Source organism: Ammospiza nelsoni, chromosome 26 (assembly GCF_027579445.1).
Source record: "Ammospiza nelsoni isolate bAmmNel1 chromosome 26, bAmmNel1.pri, whole genome shotgun sequence".
In the NCBI taxonomy this organism is placed as follows: domain Eukaryota; kingdom Metazoa; phylum Chordata; class Aves; order Passeriformes; family Passerellidae; genus Ammospiza; species Ammospiza nelsoni.
The window spans coordinates 3,420,567-3,443,743 of record NC_080658.1 but is presented as its reverse complement, the minus strand read 5'-3'; the positions used below and the strand labels follow the sequence as shown (position 1 = coordinate 3,443,743).

The window sequence follows — 23,177 nt, the reverse complement described above, 5'->3', positions numbered from 1 at the left end:
GCGGCGGCGCTTGTGCGCTCCGGCATCACGTGGCGGCGGCGGCCAATCAGTTACCAAGCAGAGCCAACCAGAACCAATCAGAGTCAAGCAGGCCAGCGCGGCCCCGCCCCGCCGAGGGGAAGGAGCCCGTCAGGGGGCGCTGCAGGGGCGCGCGCCGGCCCCGCGGCTTCGGATTGGCTGCGCGCGGCGGGGCGGGAAGGGCGCGAAACGCGGCGCGGGGAGCGCGGGGAGCGCTGAGGGGAGACGGGAGCGGCACCGGCACCGGGGAGCGCTGAGGGGAGACGGGAGCGGCAGCGGGGAGCGCTGAGGGGAGACGGGAGCGGCAGCGGGGAGCGCTGAGGGGGACGGGAGCGGCAGCGGGGAGCGCTGAGGGGAGACAGGAGACGGCAGCGGCAGCGGGGAGCGCTGAGGGGAGACGGGAGCGGCACTGAGGAACGCAGAGGGGAGACGGGCGCGGCACCGGCACCGGGGAGCGCTGAGGGGAGACGGGAACGACACCGCCATGGCCTGGCCCTGACTTAATCGCACCGACACCAGTGCTGCCCTGGCACCGACCGCACCGACACCGGTTCTGCCCTGGCACTGACCGCACCGACACCGGTGCTGCCCTGGCTCTGACCGCACCGACACCGGTACCGGCCTGGCTCTGACCGCCCCGGCCCTGCCCGCTCTCCTTCCCCCCGTGCCCGGTACGCTTCCCTGCAGGGCCGGTCCCGAGCGGTTTCTCTTTGTTTTCAGCGTTCGCTCTGGGCTCTCAGGCTCGGGTGGGTCCGCTCTGGCTCCTTGGCATGACCTGTCTGCCCTCGGCTCTGCTGCTTTCCCTGCCAGCAATCCGCTCGCTCTGGCTGCTTTGTGCTCTTGCTGAATTTCACCTGAATAAACCTTTTCTGGGCGCTCCTTTGGGTGTAAAGCTCGAGGGGTTTTAGCTGCAAACGTTCAGAGTAAGAACCCCTCTGTACCCCTCCGTAAAGTGTTAAGTAAAAATAATGTTATACTATTCTTCAGTTCGAGCAGAGCCGTGGGGAAGCCAGCATAGCTGTGGGAGGCAACAGAATTTTTTGCAGAAACAAAGCTGATAATGTGGTTTTTATTCCTGTAGACTATTTTTGGATGTGAAGGATGGACTTCTCAGTGATTACTATTGGACAAGTACAAAATGTGCTGTCAGCGATGCAGAAGAACTTGGAGTGCCCAATATGGTATGTCAGGGAATAACATCTGCATAGTTAATTTTTTGGAGATGTGTTTTTTATTCTCGTTTCTTTGCAAATGCTTTGTCAGTTCTATGGCTTACCAGAAAGCAAAGAGATTTGCACTTAAAGCTAAACATATTTATGTTTTGTAAGGCTCAAATGAGAAAGTGCAAGAAAAAACTTACATTTTGCTCTTATGTTCTATATTTTGCTTTTCTCTTAAAACCTGAATGTGTCAGTCCTTTATCCAGTGAGGGGGAAAATACATCTGACTGGATTAGAGGATTGTTTGTAAAGGTGGGTGAGTTTTTGTCCCTTGTCTCTGAAAGGTAAATGAGGTCTGTAGTTCCTTAATGTTGCATTTAATATCTTGCATTTCTTTAATGCAAACAGATGCTGAAGTAGCAAAGGTTCTGGCTGAAGTCTATAACCTCTGTGCTCTTGTTTTTGTTTCCCTCTTTGTAGCCTGGATGTGGTGCAAGAGCCTGTTTCAACAAAATGTGATCACATATTCTGCAGGTAGGTTTGAAAACTTGCAAGTGCAATGCAGTTTTTAATTTCCACATATAATGGTTTGGGGTTTTTAATTTTTAATTCCATTTATACCAGTTTTAATTAAGTTTCTTCAGTGCTAATCATGTATGTATGCTTTGTTTTGGTAACTTCATCTGTAACTACTTGAGGAGGGGGAAAAGTCAGTTCTGTAGAAGAGAGAAATGCAAATTTAAAATGCATCAAAGGGGATTAATTAACTCACTGTAACCTCAAAACAGGAATGCATCCTCAATTCACTGAGTGGTGAATGTGTACATTCACTTTTAGGGACAATTATATCCTTCTCTTGTTACCATCATAAGTGTTCTTCCTTTCTAGATTCTGCATGTTCAAACTTATCAACAAAAAGAAGAAAGGTGTGGTGGAGTGTCCTCTGTGTAAGACTGAAGTTACCAAGAGGTGAGGAAATCATCTTTGTGAGGGGCTGGAGATGAGGTGTTTGAGCTCTGAGGAAAGATCAACAATAGTCTTAAAATATATTAGCACAATATATTTATTTAATTATTACCATAATATATTTTTATTTTATATTTATTTATATTTATTTTTCTTCTGAAATACAGAAGGAAAGGGGTTTTTTTAGTTAGCTGCCCATTCCTAAAGGAGTAAATTTAGTATCTTACATCAATGTGAGCTTTTTCCAGGTGAACACACCTCTCTCAACAAGTGTCTGTGCTAGATTGGTGTTTAATCCTGATTTCTCTCCACTAAACCTATATGAGAAAATTATATGCTCACTTTTGTGATCATTTCAATTCCTATACTAATGATTCTTTGTTATTCCATGGCAACAATTTCTTCTTGTCTCATCTTCCACTTTGAAGTTTTACCCCTTTTCTGGTTCAGCCAAAATTCTAGAAATATTTATAGTTAGCCTGTTCTTTTGTCTTAAAATAACTTTGTCCATTCTTTTGTCTTAAAATAACTGAAGTGCTGATGTTATTTCAGAAGTCTGAAAGAAAATTCCAGATTTAAGCAACTCATTGAAGGACTGTTGGAAACTATCCATGCTTTTGAGCTTGACACTGGAGTGAAGTGTAAGTGTTGGGAATTTATGTCCCCAGGTTTTTTTTAAATAAGGTTTTGACATAACATGATCATTTATAAGGTACCCTGTTCTAAAATAACTAGAATTAGGTCTTGGTAGAATATCTATATAACCAAAATTGGTTGAGAAAATTAGTTTGGAGGATCAAGATCTTCATTATTACTTGAAGAGTGCTCAGAAAGAATAATCAGACTAGTAATTCAACAAATTTTCTTTTTGGATAAACATATTTTAGCTGTATATTCTGTAAGTGCACAGAGTCTAAAAAATCTATTTCATTCATATATCATGAGTCATACTCAGTGTAAAATATATATTTTTTTACCAATAATATGATTTAGTTTTAAAGAGTCATCACTTTCCTAAAACATCCACGGAAGCCACTGCTGCTGAGTCCCTGTGTAAAGAAAGTTCTGTCATCCAAAGCAAGGGCTTCAGAAACAGGAGGAAAAGTGCCAAAGGAAATGGACAAGAAAACGTCACCTTGGTAACTGCTTTTTCCCATTTTATTTGTGTGGATTGTTTAAAAATGTATTTGGAAGGGGTATATACATAAAAGAATGAAGTAGGAGATTTTGGGTTGATCTCAGATTGTTGTTTGATCTGAGTAATCTGCACAAGGATATCTGTATATTTTTGTTTTCCTAACCTCCTTGAGAAAGATGTTTGCACAAAATAACCTGAACTGACACACAATATTGCCATAAAACAGTCTGCTCCTGAAACCAGGATTGCAAACTTGTTCCATCTGCTTGCTCCATGAGGCTGTCGAGGGTTTTTACCTTTTTAGGGGCAAGATCACCACTATATTTTAGAATTCCCAAGGCATTACCCAGCTTGGGGTGTTTGCTCTGTGACTGTCCATGGCATGGTGTTTGTGTTTTAGTGCAGAATAGAATATTAGACAATACAGAATGTAAGATCAAGCTGGTAATGATTTGATCTGTTAAATGCATGATTCATTGTTTCTATTGACACATTTCATTACTGCTGTCAACATTATAAATTAATTCTATTGTTCATAGAAGCTACCAATGCATATGAATTAAGTACTTATATCAGCTCCCTGTTAAGATTTAAATAGCTGTGAATTTATTTTTAATATCCCACTGTTGTAAATAACTATTCCTTTTTGTTTTCCTGTCAGCAGGAAGCTAGTGTGAATATTCAGCTTACAGATGCCAAAATGTGTCACCCAAGAAGCAAACCCCAGAAATCTGGTTCTCAAAAGGGTACTTACATAGAGTTTGGTAAGATCTGTTCTAAATCCACACTAATTGATCCTTTGTCCAATGCTTGCAAAGTAATGAAAGGTGATTATGTTCAAAGTCTTTATAAACACTAATTTCTACTTAACAAAATTACAGCAAAGAGACAAATTATGGACAGTGCCAAGTTGGCAAATCAAAAGGGTTTTTTACATAATTATATCATGGCAAATAATGCTGCTGTAGTGAACCCTTAAACCTTGGTGTGCACAGTCCAGAGAAGGTATTTGCAGATGTGCAAAAAATTACACCTAAAGGTAGCCACTGCTTTCTGAAGAATACTAAGCCTTGCCACAGTGCTTGAGATGAAGATGAAATCTATTTGAGATATTAATATCTTTTTGCTATCTAGCCTAGCTTTTCAGAATTTTACTTTATCTGGTGTTGACTGCAATGAAAAAAAAGACAAATGCCATGCATGCCTTATTTTCTATGCTGTTCCTTCAAGGAAGGAATTGAGTTTGTTTCCTCACTTTTTTCCTTATTGCATCTGCAAGGATCAAAGGATCTGTGAGAGACATTTGAATGTATTTCTCTGACTTTCAGCTCAAAATTCTAAATACTTGTAGCTGTTTTGTATACAAATTTAGAAATTAGAAAGTAACTTTTAGGTGATTAACTTACCAGTCACTGTATTTAAACACAGTTTGATGCTGGAGCCGTGCAAGTAGTTTTACATGGAAATCATTAAAATTGGGTAAAATACTCCAAGTCATCCTTCTCTGAACCATTCCAACCAGAGTAACAGATTATTTGTTTTCAGGCTCTGAATCATCTGAAGAGTTTTTTAAACAGGCAACCAAAACTGGGTAAGTAAAGGTGATTAAGGAATTCATATTTTCTACAGACAGTAGTTCAATATTCTCATTTCTTGTGTTCTGGTTTCTTAGCATAGGACTGATATAATTCTTAAGCAGACAAATGGTTTTCAACTTTGAGGGCATTAGGGTAGAATGGGGAGCTGAATTCCAGCAGTTTGACATATTTCATGCTTTAAAACTTATTTCTAAATGTTTTGTTGTGGACATTGATCTTCCATAGAAAAGCAGGCACTGTGCTTTAAAAAGTAAATACTAAATTCAGGATTGCACAAAAAATCTTTTAAGGAAATGGCCTGCAACTCTGAAGAGTTTCAGTTGTGCAGCTTGGCTTCTCCAGAAATTATTCCAGAGAGCAAAAAGGGAAAAATAATTATCATCTTCTATTCTGTCTGTTATGGTTTAATCTGTAATGAAGGTAAATTTCCTTTCCCAACAGGTTTGAAGACAAAGGAGCTGTTCAGATTTCTTCTCAAGCAAGGCTGGAAGAGCTTGAGAGTGCTGAGAAAGGGAATGAAAATTCCTGTAATGCACAGCCTGACAAGCTGGGTGCCAAAGAAATAACACTGCCAGATATCACAGGTGTGTTATTTTGGTGACAAAGGTGATTAAGCCTGAAATAGACCACAAGTTAACATTTTTATTTCACATGATTATTTATACAAAATTGTTTGCAGTCTTGTATAATGAAGTTCTGTTAATGCCTACAGCTAATACAAGACTGTTCCTGTAGCCTAGATACAAAATGTGGATGTTTGTATACACAGGAACAGAAAGGAAGCAAAAATACAAAACTTAATCTATTCTATGTGAGTCATATTACAGATGAAAAAGCACTGGCTAGTAATTGATGTAAAAATTTAGAACAGGTAATGTGATCTTTCTGCCTTTCTCTAGAGGGAAATTTGTGCAGGTTAGGGGGGAAACAAGTGCAGCTCTTTTAAAAGAAAGTAGCCATTAAGCTTGTTCTTGTGCTTGTGTGTGTAAAATAGAGGTTAATAATTTATTGTCCCTATAAATCTAACAGGTGCAGGGGATTTCTCAAAGGAATGTTTGAGCAAGAAGAGCACTCAGAGCATCACTGAATGTGCCAAACCTGACCAAGTGAATGTGACTGGATGCCAGAATTCTCCTTTGGATGTTTTTGCTGTGGAGCTGCTCCCAGAGCAGTGTGACAGAGCAGGGGATGCCAGTCCCACCCTGAATGGGGACACAGCATTCTCCAAGAACACAGAAGAAATGGAGGAACAGCAAAGCCAGCACAGCAGTGAACACCAAGAGTCTGATTTAGAAGATGGCTCAGAGAACAGGCTGGATAAAAGCAGGGCAATGGATACTGATGCACAAAGTGTGGAAGCTGCAGAGGGATATGAGCCTGAGAATGAATCTTCCCAGGACAAAGAACTTCCTCAGGCAGAGCCCCTTGACTCTGCCACCCTGAATAAAGTCTCCAAGAAGAGACTGAAGCAGAGCATTCAGAAAGTCAACGAATGGTTTTCAAAAAGCAATGAGATTTTGTCTTCTGGTTCTTCAGTGGATGAATCTGCTGCACCAGCTGATGTCTCAGGTGAAGGAGATCTGTGTTTATCAGATAAAGAGTCCTGTATTTCAGGAAGGACTGACCCTATGGCAGATTCCATGGGAGCTGCAGCAGTGGAAGGAAAAAAGATGTGGTCAAAACAAACAGCAGAAGACATTAAAGACAAAATATTTGGCAGAACATACAAGAGAGGGAGGAAATCAAACTCCCCTTCTACCTTGAGAGACATTTTGCCTGCTAGACAAAAGGAAGATGTGGCTGCTGCTCAGTGCCTGAAGGATTCCAGCAAAGACAGACTCAAACGAAAGAGGAAGAGTGCCTGCCTGCAACCTGAGGATTTCATCAAGAAAAAAGACACAGAAAAGGGAGATGGAGGCCCTCAAAGTGTCAATGGGGGCCTTGGAGAGGCTGAAGAGAAAAGCTGTGATGAAGGTGTTGCTGTTAATGAGAGTCACCTCTCTCAGAATAGAGCAAATAATACATTGGCAGAACCTGAGGAGGGAGGAGAGCCCACATGGAAGAAAGCTACTGAGAAGGTCCCTGCCAAGCACTGTGATGGGGAGCCAGAAATGTATAACTGTGATCAGAAAAGCACCAAAAAGAGAAGTTCTGCAGCAAAAAGATGCAGGCATTCTAGCAGAACCATGTGTGCTCTGCAGTTGGTGGTGGACAGAGACTCTGATTTCCCTGACCCAGCTGAGCCACAGATTGACAGCTACCCCAGCAGTGGAGAGCCCAGGAAAGCTGAGCCTGAGCAAAACCCGGCGAGGCGCAGCAGGAGGCTTCAGTTACTCTCTGAGGAAATGACAAAAGAAACAAGAAAAGGAGTAAAAAAGAGCAAAAAGAGAAATAGCAGTGATCATGGAAAGTCTGTCTCTGGAGAGCAGAGGAGTGTGGCAGCTCACTCTGCTGAGTGCAAAGAGCTGAGTGAGCCTCAGGATGAGTTGAGTTCCAGGCCAGTCACTCATTTGGAGGGAGGTGATCTGCAAGCAAATAAAGTGCAGGTTAATCTAAAGAATTTATCTGACACTGCAGGAACTGGAAAGAGTCTGTTCAGTCCTTCATGTCTGCCTTCAAACTGTGGTTCCACTGTGCCTGATACAGGTTCTCAAGACAGTAGAATGCTTGGTAGTCCCCTCCTCCTACAAGTTCCTTCAGTGTGTGCTGGGCAAACTGCTTCTCCCCAGACTGAGGAGGTGACTGAATCACCTCCTGCTTCTCCCCCACAATGTGGGCATGATTCACAAAATGCTCCAGGGGACTTCAAAGCTGAAAAGTTGCCAATGGCTAAAAATGTTTTGGAATGGGCAAAGGAAGCTGAAGACAGTGACCTGGACACACAATATCTGAGGAACATATTCAGGCATTCCAAGCGCTCCTCCTTCAGCCTTTTTCAGACTCGTGCCATGGCAGATCCTCCTTCTGAAACCTTCAATCTGTCATGTGCTGCTCAGGTAGAAAATAAAGCGACCAAACAATTACAACCAGAAAGCTTGCAAGAGGAGGGAACTGATCAAAACTTGAGCAGGGTTTCTGAGAAAGATGAAAAGAAAGAAAAGCTTAAGACCTGTGAGTCTGCACGTGTTGATCCCGTGCCTTGCTTTGCTGTCAGTAGGGATGACATTTCACAGGCTGCAGAGGAAGGGACTCTGACACCAGCAGGAGCAGGGACTGCTCAGGCTGAGCACAAAAATGGATTGCTGCAAGAAGAGCAGGGCAGTGAAAAGCCAGTGCCAGATGAGACAGGGACAGAAAGTGATTTGGGACAAAATCCCATTGAAAGTGATGGAAGCCAGAGTGATCAGAGTAACACAGAGGAGCATGAGTCCAGCCAAAATGATTTACACACAGGCCAGGCAAACAGCTTCAGTTCAGAAAGCAATCAGGCAGGAAAGACTGAAGTGGTTGATTGCACAGAACCAATTCTGCAGTTTCAATCCACATCAACGATTTCTTCTGCAACTTGTCAGCAAAGCCCTGCTGAACTCACTAGGACAAGAAGTAGCAAAAGAGAAAGAAAATGTGTAAAGGGGAATGAAGAAGAAGCAGCCCAAACTGTTAGCACAGCAATGCCTGAATGTTCAGCTGCAGAGGCTCTGGAAGAACCTCTTGGGGAGAATTGTGGCCTTAGAGGTTTGTCTGAAACCCCTGATGCCTTGCTGTGCTCTGATACTGACATTGAGGAGAACACCAGCTTGTGTGACACTGATAGGAAGGAGCAATCTGCAGTGTTTGTGAAAAGTGACAGTGCAGAACTGCAGAGCAGAAATTCAGATTCCAAACCAAGACCTCGAGGTCCTCGAAAATTTCGAAGGCGAGTGCAGAAATTGCCATCTTCAGATGAAGAGTCCTGTGAGGATGAGGAGTTACCCTGCTTCAGGACGTTGATCTTCAGCAAATCAGCAAGCACACCTTTGCAGACTGATAAACAAATGGCACCTGAGGTGGAGTCTGCAGTGGCAGAGTGTCCAGGGAGCCCCGGTGTGAGTAATGATGGCAATGCTGTGCAGAAAGTGCCAGAAGCTTCCCTAGGTCATGTGTGTGCTTCTCCAAGCCAGGAGTCAGAATGCTCTGTCAACTTATTTTCTTCCCAGTCCAACATGTCTGAGGAGTCACTTAATGGAGCACAAGAACTGAACAAACATTTACCACAAGCTCAGGTGTCCAAACAAATGAGCAATGTAAATGACAGTAAAGAAACTTCTGAGAATTCTGGTGGAGGGCTGAAGGAAACAAAAGATGAAAGCCAAGAAGATCCAGACATGGGAGCAAACCTAGGTACAAACCAAGATTTTTCTCTCTGCAGCTTTGTTTATAATGTACTTACATCAAGGTTTTTGGTGTGTGCATGGAAACTTTGTTCTATATTAAGAACAGAACCTCTTCTAGAAGAATATATCAGTCTTAAACAAAAACCCCTCAGTGGTTTATATCGTAAAAATTATGTTCTTCCAGTGCTCTTTGTTCAGAGCACAAATGAACAGACTGACTGTCTGATGGGAATTCCTGTTTGAGGGAAATGCTGGTTCTCTTACTGCAATGGGATACTTCCATTGTCAGCCAAATTTCCCAGCCTATCCAAGCTTTTTCCCCACATGAAATGTTTGTGGAAATTGGCTGTAGAATTTTGTAGTGAATATTTTGCCTTTTTTATGGCCTTTGTAAATGTTTAGGGCTCTTTCATCCCTGTTGAAAGAGAATTCTGTTGAAACACTGGATTCTGTTTACTTTGTCATGTTTGTGACATGATATTCTTTGAAATATTCACTTAAAAGAAATCTGTCCTAACTTCAACATTTTCAAAACTTGTCACTTTAGTGTTACAATTTTTAGTTCTCTAAAACTTCCACATGCTAAGAAATTATGTATAATGTTGGTTGTTTTGTTTGGTGGAGTTTTTTCTTTAACTCAGGAGGGGTTTTTTTCTACTTTCTTCAAGGTGAAGGATCTGGATCTGACAGTGAAGAAAGTATTGTAGAAGATTCCTGCGGAGCATTCTCTCAGGGTGAAATCCTCACCACACAGGTGAGTGCTTCATGCCCTGAGTGAAGGAGCAGCCTGCACTCCAGGAGATAAGCAGGCTGTGAGGTCAATGCAGTGGAAAATTCCTTTCATCATAATTCTTGATCACTAAATTACTTCCAAAAGCATAATTAATGAGGATCTGCAGAGCTGCTTCTGTGCCATTATTTGTCCAGCTTTTCCTCCCCTGGTGACCTTACACTGCAATGGCCACAGCTTATTATGTGTTATTGGTTACAGGGCTTAATTATGGGAGATGCTAATTAATGAATCTCCACACTTGGCCAATGCAGCAAATGTCACCTCCCCATATTTAAAAACTTTAATGATAAGAATATATAAGAATTTGGTGATAAGAAGTATATTTATTACAACATGATATTTAAAATCAGAGACTTTTCTTCCTCGTGTAAAGATTAAATCAAATAATTCCATATTAGATATTATAGGTACAAGTCCCAGCAGGCAGTGTCTGATGAAAGGTGTGTCTGGCAGTGAATTTTTTGTCTGCTGTTAAAATCCTGTGGCCTGACTTTATGTATTGGGTGATTTATGATTTGGGCTGGGGGTTCTGATAAATGTAGAGAAATCAAATTGAGGGTTAGGGGCTTGGGGGTTTCTTGTTTTGTTTGGGGTTTTCCTTTGTCCTGTGTGACTTTAAGGTAAGTCTTATGCCAACTCTCTCTCTCCCTATGGCCTTTCTGTATGTTCAAAAAAGTGAATTTAATTTTTGTGCTCTATGGATGTATTGGGTGATTTGGGCTGGAGGTTCAGCTGAGGGTTAGGGGCTTGAGGTTTCTTGTTTTGCTTTGGAGTTTTAAGTTTTATGCCAACTCTCTCTCCAGCATTTTCAGCCCTATGGGCTTTATGTAAGTCCAAAAAAAGTGAATTTAATTTTTGTGCTCTATCGATGTATTGGGTGATTTGGTCTTGGGGTTCAGATGAGGGTTAGGGGATTGGGGTTTTTCCTTGTCCTGTGTGACTTTAAGATAAGTTTTATGCCAACTCTCTCTTCAGCATTTTCAGCCCTATGGGCTTTATGTATGTAGAAAAAAAAGTGAATTTAATTTTTGTGCTTTAGGGGTGTATTGAGGAATTTGGGCTTGGGGTTCAGCTGAGGGTTAGGGGCTTGGGGTTTTGCTTTGGGGCTTTCCTTTGTCCTGTGTGCCTTCAAGATAAGTCTTATGCCAACTCTCTCTCTCCTTATGGCCTTTCTGTATGTTCAAAAACTGAATTTAATTTTTGTGCTGTATGGGTTTATTGGGGGATTTGGTCTGGAGGTTCAGTTGAGGGTTAGGGGCTTGAGGTTTCTTGTTTTGCTTTGGGGTTTTTCTTTGTCCTGTGTGACTTTAAGATAAGTTTTATGCCAATTCTCTCTCCAGCATTTTCAGCCCTATGGGCTTTATGTAAGTCCAAAAAAAGTGAATTTAATTTTTGTGCTCTATCGATGTATTGGGTGATTTGGTCTTGGGGTTCAGATGAGGGTTAGGGGCTTGGGGTTTTTCTTTGTCCTGTGTGACTTTAAGATAAGTTTTATGCCAACTCTCTCTCCAGCATTTTCAGCCCTACGGGCTTTATGTACGTCCAAACAAAATTGAATTTAATTTTGTTCTTTATGGATGTATTGGGGAATTTGGGCTGGGGGTTCAGTTGAGGGTTAGGGGGTTGGGGTTTTTGTTTTGCTTTGTGGGTTTTCTTTGTCCTGTGGTCTAATGCCAACTCTCTCTCCAGCATTTTCAGCCCTATGGGCTTTAGGTACATCCAAACAAATTGAATTTAATTTTTGTGCTTTGTGGGTGCTTCTCCTGTTTACAGCATCACTGAAATGATGGAGATGTGCCCACACTGGATGGGTTAATGACACTGAGGGTGTGGGATTTGGGTTTGTGGGGATGGTTTTGGGTTTTCTGTTTGCTTGGGAGTTTTTATGGGCTCAGTAACAAAGAGGCTCCACATGGTGCCAGTGCTGGAGCTACAAATGGAATATTCTGTGCAAATTGCTTCATCATCTAAAGGGTTTGGGTTTTTATAAAGGTCTTTTGAAACCCTTTGAGCTATTCTTGTGCTGCCTATGGCATGGTTTTGATCATGTAATTTTTGAGGAGGAACATAAGGAAGAATATTATGAAATGGTTTAGTCCTTTAAATGATCTTTGGAGCTTTTAGTAGCTGTGGAAAATGAAGACTCAATTTAGAATTTAATAATGAACATCATGGATCGAGCTACTAATGGAGTTTGGACAAAATTACTTTCAAATAAATTTGTGCAGGAATTGTGGTGTTTTCTGATTGATTAAACTCTGAGGCATCTAAACTGAAATAACATGACTGGCAAAGTGAGTGTGTGGTTGTTTGGGTGGGTTTGCTTCTGATTTTGGATGTGTGCACTATTTGTTACACTAAAAGCACCATTGTCACCTTTTCAACATGTGACAAAAACTTAATTCAAAACCATCTTGCTATTCCTAATTTTCAAATGTTTGTTAAAAAATTAACCCTGAGTTTGCTTATGTTGGCATTCTTGTTCTCCTTTGCAGCAAAAGAATGCAATGCAAAATAGCCTGAAAAAACTTCAGCAAGAAATGGCTGCACTTGAAGCAGTGCTAAAGCAGAATGGGAGCCAGAACTGTGAAGTTTTACCTGTTCAGAGGGAGCTGCCCCATTCCAGTACTGAAGGAGCATCTGAAATGGAACAAAAAAGACCAGAAAAAGCCAGGTCATTTATTTTGTTTGGAGTTTTGGGGGTTTTTTTATGTTTATTTCTAAATTTTTATTTTTAAAAAAATCTTAAGTATCCCTGAGCTTCTAGGAAATTACAATAATTTCATTGCTGCTGCATTTTTCTGTTGCTTAAAAGAGTGAAAAGGTATTAAAATCAGTTTCTCTCTCTCAAGGTCCCCAGAATTGCTGCTTTCAGCTTCTAAATCCTCTTTAAGGAAGAGATCAGATCTGGAGAAAGGCCCTGAGTGTGACAGTGCTCTACAGAACAAAATCCCCTCTGAAAAGACAAAACCTGTGCAGGAGGCAGTGCAGGAACACAGGCAGGGCCAGCTTGAAACAGGTAACACTGAAGAGAATTTTTCATTTCTGCTGGTTTTCTCCTGTCCTTTTCATGTTTTTATATATCAGCAAGATACAATTTTTTCCTGTAAATCTATTATTTTAATTTATATATTCCTGATCATTTTAAAAAGGTGTTGCTACTTTGGTAGCCCAGCTGTATGGCTGCCCATCAAATGGGGTGTGACAGCTTTTTGACAGTAATAAAGAGTTTTTCTGTCTCACTTCTAAATTCAGACAACTTGACAAATATGCTACTCAATATACCAGGTATTTTAGTGTCTTGCCTATAGATCAGGAAAAAATAATGTTGGAGGCAAAAATGAAGTAATAAACACAGAAGGAATTAATAAACACAAAAAAGTAATAACACAAAAAGAGAGGAAATAACTGCAGAATTTAAACCTAAAAGAGCAACAACCTTCTACCATGACAACAAGAAAAATCCAGTTTTAGTTTTCTCAAGGAGTAATTTCTTGTTTCCTTCAGAAAATGCAGAGGAGCAGAATTGTGGGACTGGACAAAACAGTGCATCTGTCTCATCAGATCTTTTTGGGAATGTGACCCAGAGTTCAGATAATTCTTCCTCCTCTGCAATGCTTTTTATCCCTCAAACTGCAGAAGCCACAGCTGGGCCTGTTGTGGCTCAGAGCACTGAGAAAAGCTCTGGCCCAGGCCACAAATTAAAGAAAAGTGAATGTTTTCCTATACCTGTTCTGCACAATTCAGCTGGGAAAGAAAATGCTCCAAATCCAGTGGGGACCAAGAGGAAAGAAATGTCAATTGTGGTCTCAGGTCTAAATCACAGTGAGCATGTAAGTAGAGTTCAGAATTTGGAGATCACTAGTTAATAATTGCTGATGAGCACTATAATCCTCAATAGAGAGATCTCTAAGTGTAATAAAAGTAATCTTGCAGGAATTGCAGCCAAACTTGATCACTCCTAAAGCTGTGAGGATGCTGCCTGGAATGGCCCTGTTAAACTTAGTGAAATTTGAATTTTTTGAACAATTCCTGATGTCTGGGGGGGGAAAAACACAGGATTGCAAAGCCTTGGGGCTGGGGAGGGGCTGTGGGTGTTTGGCCCAGTCAGTGTTCCCAGATTATGCAGCTTCACCCAATTTCTGATCCATAGGGAGCATTCTGTAAATAGGAATTCTGAGTTGCTAATAAACCTGTTTGTGCACTCAGTTTCCAGAAGGATTTGGCTTTGGGGTTATAAAACACACACCAAGAGCTCTGCATTACTTTAGTCTGTTGAATGGTGCCAAAACTAAATGTACTTTCTGTGTGCCAGCACATAAAACTGTTACTTTAAAGTAACTATCCTATTACATTATTCTCCTAAAAAGTGGGGCTGTTGAGGGTGTTAAAACTGTTGCTAACTTTTATTTTCTTAACTACTTTTCAGTTGGTGGTCCAGAAGTTTGTGAAGAAAACTCAGAGCACTTTATCTAATCACATTACTGAAGGAACAACCCATGTCATAATGAAAACAGGTTTGTTGGGAGCTGGGGGACCAAATCCTCTATTGGCAGAAAATATAGAATTTTACCTTCAGTTTAAACACCAAGCAGACAGGTCAGCAATAAATTTAATAAGTTTGAGGAAAAGGTATTGATTGTTTTCTCTACTGCAAGTTTTTGTTTAAGCCTGTGAGTTTTCTCATTCTGTTCCAGAGGAAAAGTGTGAGGGCATTTTTTCCCTTGTGTAATTCAAAGTTAATATTGCTTGCTATTTGTTTCTTCAGCTGTTTGCTCTTAATGTTCAGGTGTTGACAGCACACTAGTGTGAAGTAGTTCAGGACCAACCACAAAGAAACAAAGATAATTCCCAAAGAAATCCTGCTTTTTCTTGCCTCTTATCTTTATTGAATAATTTTTTAAAGGGCTCACAATTGGTACATGTGATTAATTTCTGCTCATTTCCTTCACTTTAGTAACATCATCAACACTTGAACCTTTGTACTCTTTGCACTTAGCAAAAAGTGTTTGTTTTTACAGACAGATACCCTGAGCTGTGTTTTTCTGGTAATGGCAGAACTAAAAGAGGTTTTACTGTTTGTTTGGCAGAACTAAAAGAGGTTTTACTTTTATTTGGCAGAACTAAAAGAGGTTTTACTGTTGTTTGGCAGAACAAAAAGAGGTTTTACTGTTGTTTGGCAGAACAAAAAGAGGTTTTACTGTTGTTTGGCAGAACAAAAAGAGGTTTTACTGTTGTTTGGCAGAACTAAAAGAGGTTTTACTGTTGTTTGGCAGAACTAAAAGAGGTTTTACTGTTGTTTTTCCTGCAGATGAGGAGCTGGTGTGTGAACGGACCCTGAAGTATTTCCTGGGCATTGCAGGAGGAAAATGGGTGGTTGGTTATCAGTGTAGGTATCCCTGCTGCTGGAGATCTTTGCCCTTCTGCCAGGAATGCAGTCTTCCCTTGTTGCACTAAAGAAAAAGGATCTCTTCATGCCTTGCCATCTGATGTTTTGCAGTGTTTCTTCTAAATACTTAAAAAGAAATTAAAATTAAGAAACACGAGCAGCAATATCAAGCTTCTTCCTCTTGTGAATTACTTACTCTTACTGTTTCTGCTCCCCACTGTGGCAAAAGCCTTTTGTCCTTCTTAATTTAAATCTTTGTGATCCATGGCATCAATTAGTGTAAAATCAGTATTATTTCTAAATGGTAAAAACATTCTTTAAATATTTAGTGTTATACTGTATTCCTTTAGTACAAATACCTTCAATTTAATGTAGCAGTGAAGTCAGAGTACTGATAGTGGAAGAACCATTTTCCTAGATAAAATTACTTTTCTTCTTCTGATCTTTTTATTTAGGGATAATTCAGTCTTTTAAAGCAGGAAGAGTACTGGATGAGGTAAGGTCTTTTATGTTGAGTGAAATGTCAAATGGTTAAGAAATGCTGTTACATGATGGACTTAGGAATTTATTTGTGTTGTATAGACAAATATTGTCTAAATATTTAATATGGAATTTTATCTCTAAAACCTGGGGTTCTGGACTTATGAGTTTATTTGTATTGTACAGATAGATACTGTCTAAATATTTAATATGGAATTTTAGCTCTGAAACCTGGGGTTCTAGTTTTACCAAATCCACACTTAGGCCCTGTGCATTCTTTGGTGTTGAAGACACAATGAGTTCCTATTATTTTTAACATTTTATAGACATATTTTTATACATGTTCCTACTGATATTAATAGATTATAGCATTAAGCAAATAATAGATCTTTTGCTTTAGGAAATAATGTTATATACAGATAATTTCTATCAAGTAAGACTTTACTGATAAGACAATTACAGTCTTGGAGTGTGCTGCTTCTTTTATTTAGTTTGCTAGATTACTATACAGTTTGAGTAAAATTGGTTTATTTAAAAATTGCCTGATGCTGCAGGGGTTTCATACTCCAGCATTTCCCTTGCAAAGCCTTTTAATTCATATTGTGAACACACTCATGGATTTTCAGTTCTGAAATCTGACACCTTCCTGTTTTGAAGCAGAACTCTGACAGGAAAGTGTTCTCAGTCTCTTCACTTCTGATTCCTTGCTTTTGTTGTGTTCCAGGAGAACTTTGAAGTCAGAGGAGATGTAATCAATGGGAGGAACCATCAAGGTCCCAAGAGGGCCAGACAGGCCCTGACTGAAAAGGTACAAAGCACATCAGGGATCAAATTCTGTCCTGGCTGAGCTTCTGGAACTTCTCCCAGTCCCTCTGTACACAGAATTGTACAAATTAATCATTTTTATCCATGAAGGGTGAGCTCTGTCAGCAGCAGGGCAGATATTCTGTAGGAAGTGAATGTTGTCTTTTTATAAGCTTGGAGTAAATGTTGTCTTTTTATAACAGAGGGTTAGTGGTCTTTAATGTATTCTTTTCGTTTTATTCTTAAATTCTTTTGGTTGGTAGGTTACAAAAAGCTTTGTGGAATAGTCACAACTTGATAGCAAGCCCTGCAAGTGCAATGAAAACAGCAAATAAATTTTAAAAAACAGCATATAAAGCATTGCTCTTTAAAAACCCCCTGTGAATTCTAACATGTTCCTTGCTTTTCAGATCTTTAAAGACTTTGAGATCTGTTGCTGTGGACCCTTCACTGACATGACTACAGGTGTGTCATTGGATGAATGGTCAACATAAAAAATATTTGGAGGGACACTGTGCCTTCACCAGAATTGTACATTTCTGCATAATTTCTACCTCTTTTCCTCTGTAAATCTTAAAATACCTACATGGGGTAAGGTGTAGATAAATAATTTTATCCAGTTCTGTCTCCAAATAGAGTGGAAATTTTGTTCTCATCTATTTGGATGTCCTCAGACAACCCCTGGCAATTCTGCTGCATTTCAAACTAAGCCTTTTATCTCTAGTTTATCTCTAAATTATCTAGGTAAAGCATTAATGTCATGCTGTCTGGTAATTGTTTTTGATGCTCTTGATCTCTCATATTTGAGCATTTTTTCTTCTGTCTCAGTAAAGAGTTCCTAAGTATCCTTGTCCTAGCAGTTGACACATCTCTGCTGTAGCCTCCTGACTATAGGAGCCAGTGTTAAAAGTGAAACCCTTTAACAAAGCTAGAAGTTAATATAAAAAGAAAAAGCTGTTCAGAATAGCTTCATTTTTTATTTTTGAAATTTAATGAACTATGTTACAAGTTTTTGAAAATTTAATTCTTTTTCTACTTCAAATATTTGTACTTGACTTCCCATTTTTTATGGCTTATTCAGCAGATACTTTCAGATTTATCCAAGTTATATTATCCAATATAACTTCATTTTTGACTGGATGAAATATGCTCACATTTCTTGACATTTACAGTAATTGCTGCAAAGGATGCAGTGCTTTCACCTGCTGCAGTGATCCTCAATTTTGACTCTTATACTTGAGAGATTTAATCTTCTTCACTACCAATTCAACAAATTGGTGCAAATTACGTACTTTGGCTACTTCTCTTAATGAGAGATAATCACAGTTCAGACTTCTCATTTTTAATTTCCATTTCACCTCTTGCATCCTTATGAGAAGAGGAAATAAATTGTGATTTTTTCCAGGGTTTGGTTTTGTGCAGACCTGTCTGGGGGGTGAGGGAGGGGGGAGTTGATGTTCCCTAGCAGGTTTTGAAGTGAAAAGATTTTGTTTTCTGCTCACATCTCCTTCAGATGATAGTGGTTTGTGAATTGGAACAAACACTTAGGGAATAGTGTCAGCTTCAATGTGATAGAAAACACTGAAGTGGCTTGTCACTGTCACATTTTCTGAAAAATGCCTTTGCCAGGATTTCTCCTCCTGGGAAGCTGAGAAGCCTCAGAGAAAAATAAAAACAATAATTATCTGATTGCTTCTCCTGTGTTTTACTGCTTTGGAATGTGATTTGGAGATTGTTTGATTGGTTTCATATGAATTGTTTTTATTTAATGACCAATCACTGTCAGGCTGTGTCAGGACTCTGGAAGGAGTCATGAATTTTCATTATCATTCTTTGTAGCTTCCTGTCTTTATCCTTTCCCTATTCTTTAGTATAGTTTAATATAGCATTCTATAATATACTATAATTTACTATACTGTACTATTATATTATATTATATTATATTATTATAATATATTATATAATAATATATAATGTTATTGTAATATATAATATTAATAATATAATGTACAGTAATATACATAATAAATATTATTATATTATGGTATAGTATATTATACTATAGTATATTTTATTATATTTATAGTATAATATAGTATAATATAGTAGTATAGTATAATATAGTATAATACAGTATATAGTATAATATAATATAGTATAATATGATTATTATATTATATTGCATTATATACAATATATTATATAATATATAATGTTTAATCTATGTTATATGATATATAATATTTAATATAAAATATATTATATAACATTTAAAAATATATAATGTGTAACATAATATTTCATATACTATATAATGTGTAGTATAATATTTAATATCAAATTATATGTAATATAATACTACAATTATATAATACTATAATTAATATAGTATAATATGTAATATAATATTTAGCCTTCTAAGAACATGGAGTCAGATTCTCATCTCTCCCCTCCTCGGGGTTATCTGCAAATTCCACAGTGACTGAACTGATTTCATCTGATTTCTTCAGAGCATCTGGAGTGGATGGTGGAGCTGTGTGGTGCCTCTGTGGTGAAGCAGCCTGACCAGTTCACAGCCACAGCAGTAAGTGCTGAGGAGTTTTTACCCTCCCACAGTTCCCAGAGCTGTCAGCACAGCCTGGCAGTGCCCCTTGGCGCCAGGCCTGGCCAGCCTGCACTCAAGACAGGCTCCTTTGTAGCAGAGACATGATTGGTGTTGGCCACATCACTAATTTGTCCTGAAATTAGCACTGAGCCTTCCCTTGCCAGCTCCAAAAGCCTTTTAGTGACTGAGTGTAGTCACAGAATTTCTGGGGAGAAATTACAGAAGAATCTTGGGAACTAATGTCTTCCTCTCTCTACTTAAATTCCTCTCTGAAGTGAAACTCTGAAATTAGTTAATGCTCTCTATAAATAAATATATAAATATATAAGAACAGACAACAACAGCATTTTTATTCTTTATCTTAAAATCCTAGGGTTCTACTGCAGTTGTGGTTGTGCAGCCAGATGCTTGGGAAGAAAACACAGATTATGGAGGTAAAGCAACATTTTTTGAGCTGCTTTCTGGTACACATCAAGTGTCTTTATCACCTGTCCTTTTAATAGCTAAATATCAAAGGGTTGTAGAAAAATCAAAATTCTACTGCATGGATATGGAAGTAGGTCTTGTAAGAAAAATCTAGAAGGGCAAAGAATATTGTTTCAAGGAGCAGCAATAGTTCAAGAGCTGCTCTGGCAGCTGCTGCCCCAGTTGTCCTCTGTATCATCAGCTTTACAGAAACTTTTCTAATTTAGTAGTTTTTAAAAGGTAGGGTAGGGTGTCCTTGGAGCACCAGTAAGATCTAGGAGAGAGCCTCAGATGGAGCAAGATTCCCTTGGTCTGAAAAGGTCATGTTAAAAAGCCTTAATAGATGTAGTTTGCATTTTTTTTTTCCTTTAAGCAAAATGCTTAGGAGAAGCCATGAGGCTTTGAAAGTGCAAGTGGGGTTCTGGGAGGAATGGGAGCTAGTTAGGCTACACTGAGGTCCAACAAAACAGTGGAGCAGGATGATGATGTAGAAAACCCAGCTGTTTCCATGGCACTGTAAAAAAGAGAAAAGAAAAAGATCCTGGAATGAGGAGGAACAGTCTGAGAACACTTCAGTAATTTTCTGTTGCTTCTCTTAATGAGACTCATTGCTTGTCACACACTCAGTGTGTCTGGGCAGACAGGAACCAAAGCTCTGTCACTGAGATCCTAAATGAAAAGATAACAACTCCATTCTTTCTTTTTAGTGTTTATGTTGTGGTGTTCACTGCTTCCAGCTCCGCTCTTGGAGCCCAGCATTACCTGCCTTGAAAGGCACTGCCACATCCACACCTCTGCTTTTACAGCAAGCTTTTAAACAGCAAACAGCTTATTCTGAAAGCCATCAGTGGCCTCACCTTCAGCTTGTTTGGAGCTCTTGCTAACAGCTGCATCATTTATTTCTGTGTCTTTGTCTTGCAGCAATCCAGCAGCAGAGCAACGTTGCCCTGGTAACTCGGGAGTGGGTCCTGGACAGCGTGGCTTGCTACCAGTGCCAGGAGCTGAGAGCTTACCTCGTGTCCTGAGGGTGAACAGCAGCTCTTAATAATCATAAAACTACTAAAATATTACCCTCTAGAAGGTGCAATTACCCACTGTTCTTTAAAGCTTTATATTAGCTTAAAGGGCTGCGAGATTGTAAATGTTAAACCAATTTTAAAAGTTAGAGAATGTAGTGCGTGGCCTCCTCAGAGAAATGTGATATATGGTTTGCCTCTGCAGCCAGTTTCTGTGTAAATACTTGGGGACAGTTGTTTCCTCAAAAGAGGAATATTGGGCTCAGGGTTTCCATTAAAACATACCTGCCCTCTGGAATTATTTTCATTCTGCCTAAATACAAACACTGAATGCTATTTTGTGATTATTAATGCACCAGCCTTGGCCATTGATTGATTATGGTTGTGTTGAAAACCCTACAAACAGCTTTCCTGTTGTGCATCACAGTGCCAGAAACCTAACCAGAAACACAGGTATGGGCCCCAGAAATGCAATGATTGAATCCAAAAAGAAAGGAAGGATTAAAACCAAGCTTAAAATTTAGTACCAGTGCTGTCAGGCTGATTTCTAAGTGTATGTGGCACTGTGAAAGGATAATGAATAGATGCATTTTAGTATCCTGGTGACCCATGATAAGGCCAAAAATATCTGCTTCTAATAGTCCCTGCTTGCAAAATGAGGCTGCAGAGAAATTGGCTTTTTATGAAAGAAAATATCTTGCTTGTTTCTGTTGCCAAGCAATTCAATTTCATATCTAATTTTGTACTTTGGGAGCAGAACTGCTTGTTTAAAAAGCAAAAAAGAATGTAGCTAAGTTCATAAAATTGTTTTGTGATAAGATGCTGCTGTCTTGGAAAGTTACAGAAAGTATGTTTATAAATATTTGAATGCACAGAAGAAATAAAATTATTTTGGCAAATATTTACCTACTTGTTTAGCTTTTATATGAACCAGCCCCTCAGTCTGCATTGAGGCATAAGTGAAAAAACACCTTAGCCCAACCTCCTGAAATGGGGAAGGAGGTGGAGAAGGTAAAAAATGTAAATGAGAATTTCAGAGATGCAATCAGAGCTGCAGTTGCTATCAGCCTGAGGAGTGAAAGTGTTATCAACTCTCCTGCAGCTGCCAGGTGCAGGTAGGCTGATCAAGCATTGCTGCTGGCATTGTGAGAGCTGGAAGCATTGGCTGAGCTGCTGTTCCCTCCTGGGTGACAATTGCAGAGCTGCCAGGCTCAGCCCAGCCTCTCCTCCAGCCTGCTGCTCTTATCTCTGCAGCCCATGCTGGCCTGGCTGTTTGATAATCTGCATTTCAAAGGGCAGCTGGAGGCAAGGGCTAAACACTCCCTGTTGGAGGCAAGGGAAAGGCCAAGCAAAACTGGTTTGCTTTGTGAAATTGTCCCCAGATATTGATGCAAAGATTCTCTATATCAGGTCAGGTACCTGATTGTCTACAGGAATGACACCCATGGTGCTGCTGCTGCTCTTTGGAGGTGACTAAATCTGTGGAAACTCTGTTTCTGTAAAGTGTTATCTGTGAACTTTGCTGGTGATCTCCACCTGGTGTAAGATTGAAATGAAATGAAATGATTTCCAAGCAGCTGAAGCCAAGGAATGCTTCCAGAGGAGCAGGGGAGGGGATGGGGCTGTCCTGGAGCCATCTGCACTTCTCCAGTCACACAGTTCTGAGTTCGCTGTGGATCTGAGAAGCCTCAGAGGAGACACTGGGGCACCTGGCAATGGCCCTGCTTTGGTTTTCAGTGGCCTCTGCCACAAAATCCTTTCCTCTGTCACGTCAGTGCCCTGTTCCAGCCAGGCTCAAACCCCCAGTGTGAGAAATGACAAAGAACCCCTGATGTAAGGTGAAAACTGAGAGTGAGCCACCTGTCTTTCCCACGTGTTCACTCTGACCTAGCTGATTTCTGCAGCTGTCAATGAATCACCTCATTGCATTGAATCAATCAACCCATTGTAATCAATTAAAATGAATGTATGTATGCAAAAACGGCAAATGCTTCCCTCAGCAAGGGCCTCAGGGGAGCAGCCTGTCAGCAGCCATGCTCTGCAAAGCTTCTTTCATTTCTCCAAGCCAATAAATACAAATGCTGAGCACTTCAGGACCTGAATATTAATGCAGGTAATTAAACATGGGGTTTTGTTTTTTAGCAGATGACTTCATGAGCAGAACCTCCTCCCTGCTCTTGCCTGTGTTGCATGAACAGACCCTTGGCCCGTGATTTATCCCCACAGAAAGGTGGGAAGGGGGGCACAGAGGACATCCTTGGCAAAGACAGCCACGTGCAAGAGCCAGATAAAATTTCCTCCTGCTTTTTGACTGTGCTGGTTAATACCAAGGTTGTGAACAAGCCCAGGGTGGTGGTTTGAAATTGCAACTGAGCCTGACCTGTGGTTGTGCAGCAGCCCCAGCCCCCTGCAGCTCAGCAGTGACCCTTCCC

General features: G+C 40.1%; 1 protein-coding gene across 2 annotated transcripts; it reads left to right on the top strand.

Annotated features, from left to right (window-relative positions):
- Nucleotides 1–483: 483 nt before the first annotated feature.
- BRCA1 (BRCA1 DNA repair associated) lies at nucleotides 484–21,646 on the top strand. 2 transcript variants are annotated; one of them, XM_059489151.1, is made up of 22 exons: nucleotides 484–689; nucleotides 1,100–1,199; nucleotides 1,659–1,712; nucleotides 2,067–2,147; nucleotides 2,697–2,785; nucleotides 3,138–3,283; nucleotides 3,944–4,046; nucleotides 4,828–4,873; nucleotides 5,322–5,464; nucleotides 5,910–9,200; nucleotides 9,862–9,947; nucleotides 12,482–12,660; nucleotides 12,839–13,005; nucleotides 13,494–13,819; nucleotides 14,416–14,503; nucleotides 15,298–15,375; nucleotides 15,831–15,871; nucleotides 16,580–16,663; nucleotides 17,070–17,124; nucleotides 19,170–19,243; nucleotides 19,638–19,698; nucleotides 20,651–21,646. In XM_059489151.1, exons 2-22 carry the CDS (start codon nucleotides 1,120–1,122, stop codon nucleotides 20,752–20,754), a joined length of 5,376 nt encoding a protein of 1,791 aa, XP_059345134.1. In that variant the 5' UTR covers nucleotides 484–689; nucleotides 1,100–1,119; the 3' UTR covers nucleotides 20,755–21,646. The 2 variants fall into 2 exon arrangements, with proteins under 2 accessions (XP_059345134.1, XP_059345133.1); XM_059489150.1 differs by lacking the exon at nucleotides 484–689 and having other exon boundaries at nucleotides 1,111–1,199; nucleotides 3,947–4,046.
- Nucleotides 21,647–23,177: the final 1,531 nt, after the last annotated feature.

Coding starts and splice junctions, on each gene's coding strand:
- BRCA1 (XM_059489151.1), top strand. CDS start 1,120: ATGGACTTCTCAGTGATTACTATTGGACAAGTACAAAATGTGCTGTCA. Junction 4,874..5,321: donor AAACAGGCAACCAAAACTGG/GTAAGTAAAGGT, acceptor CTTTCCCAACAG/GTTTGAAGACAAAGGAGCTG. Junction 19,244..19,637: donor ACCAGTTCACAGCCACAGCA/GTAAGTGCTGAG, acceptor TTAAAATCCTAG/GGTTCTACTGCAGTTGTGGT.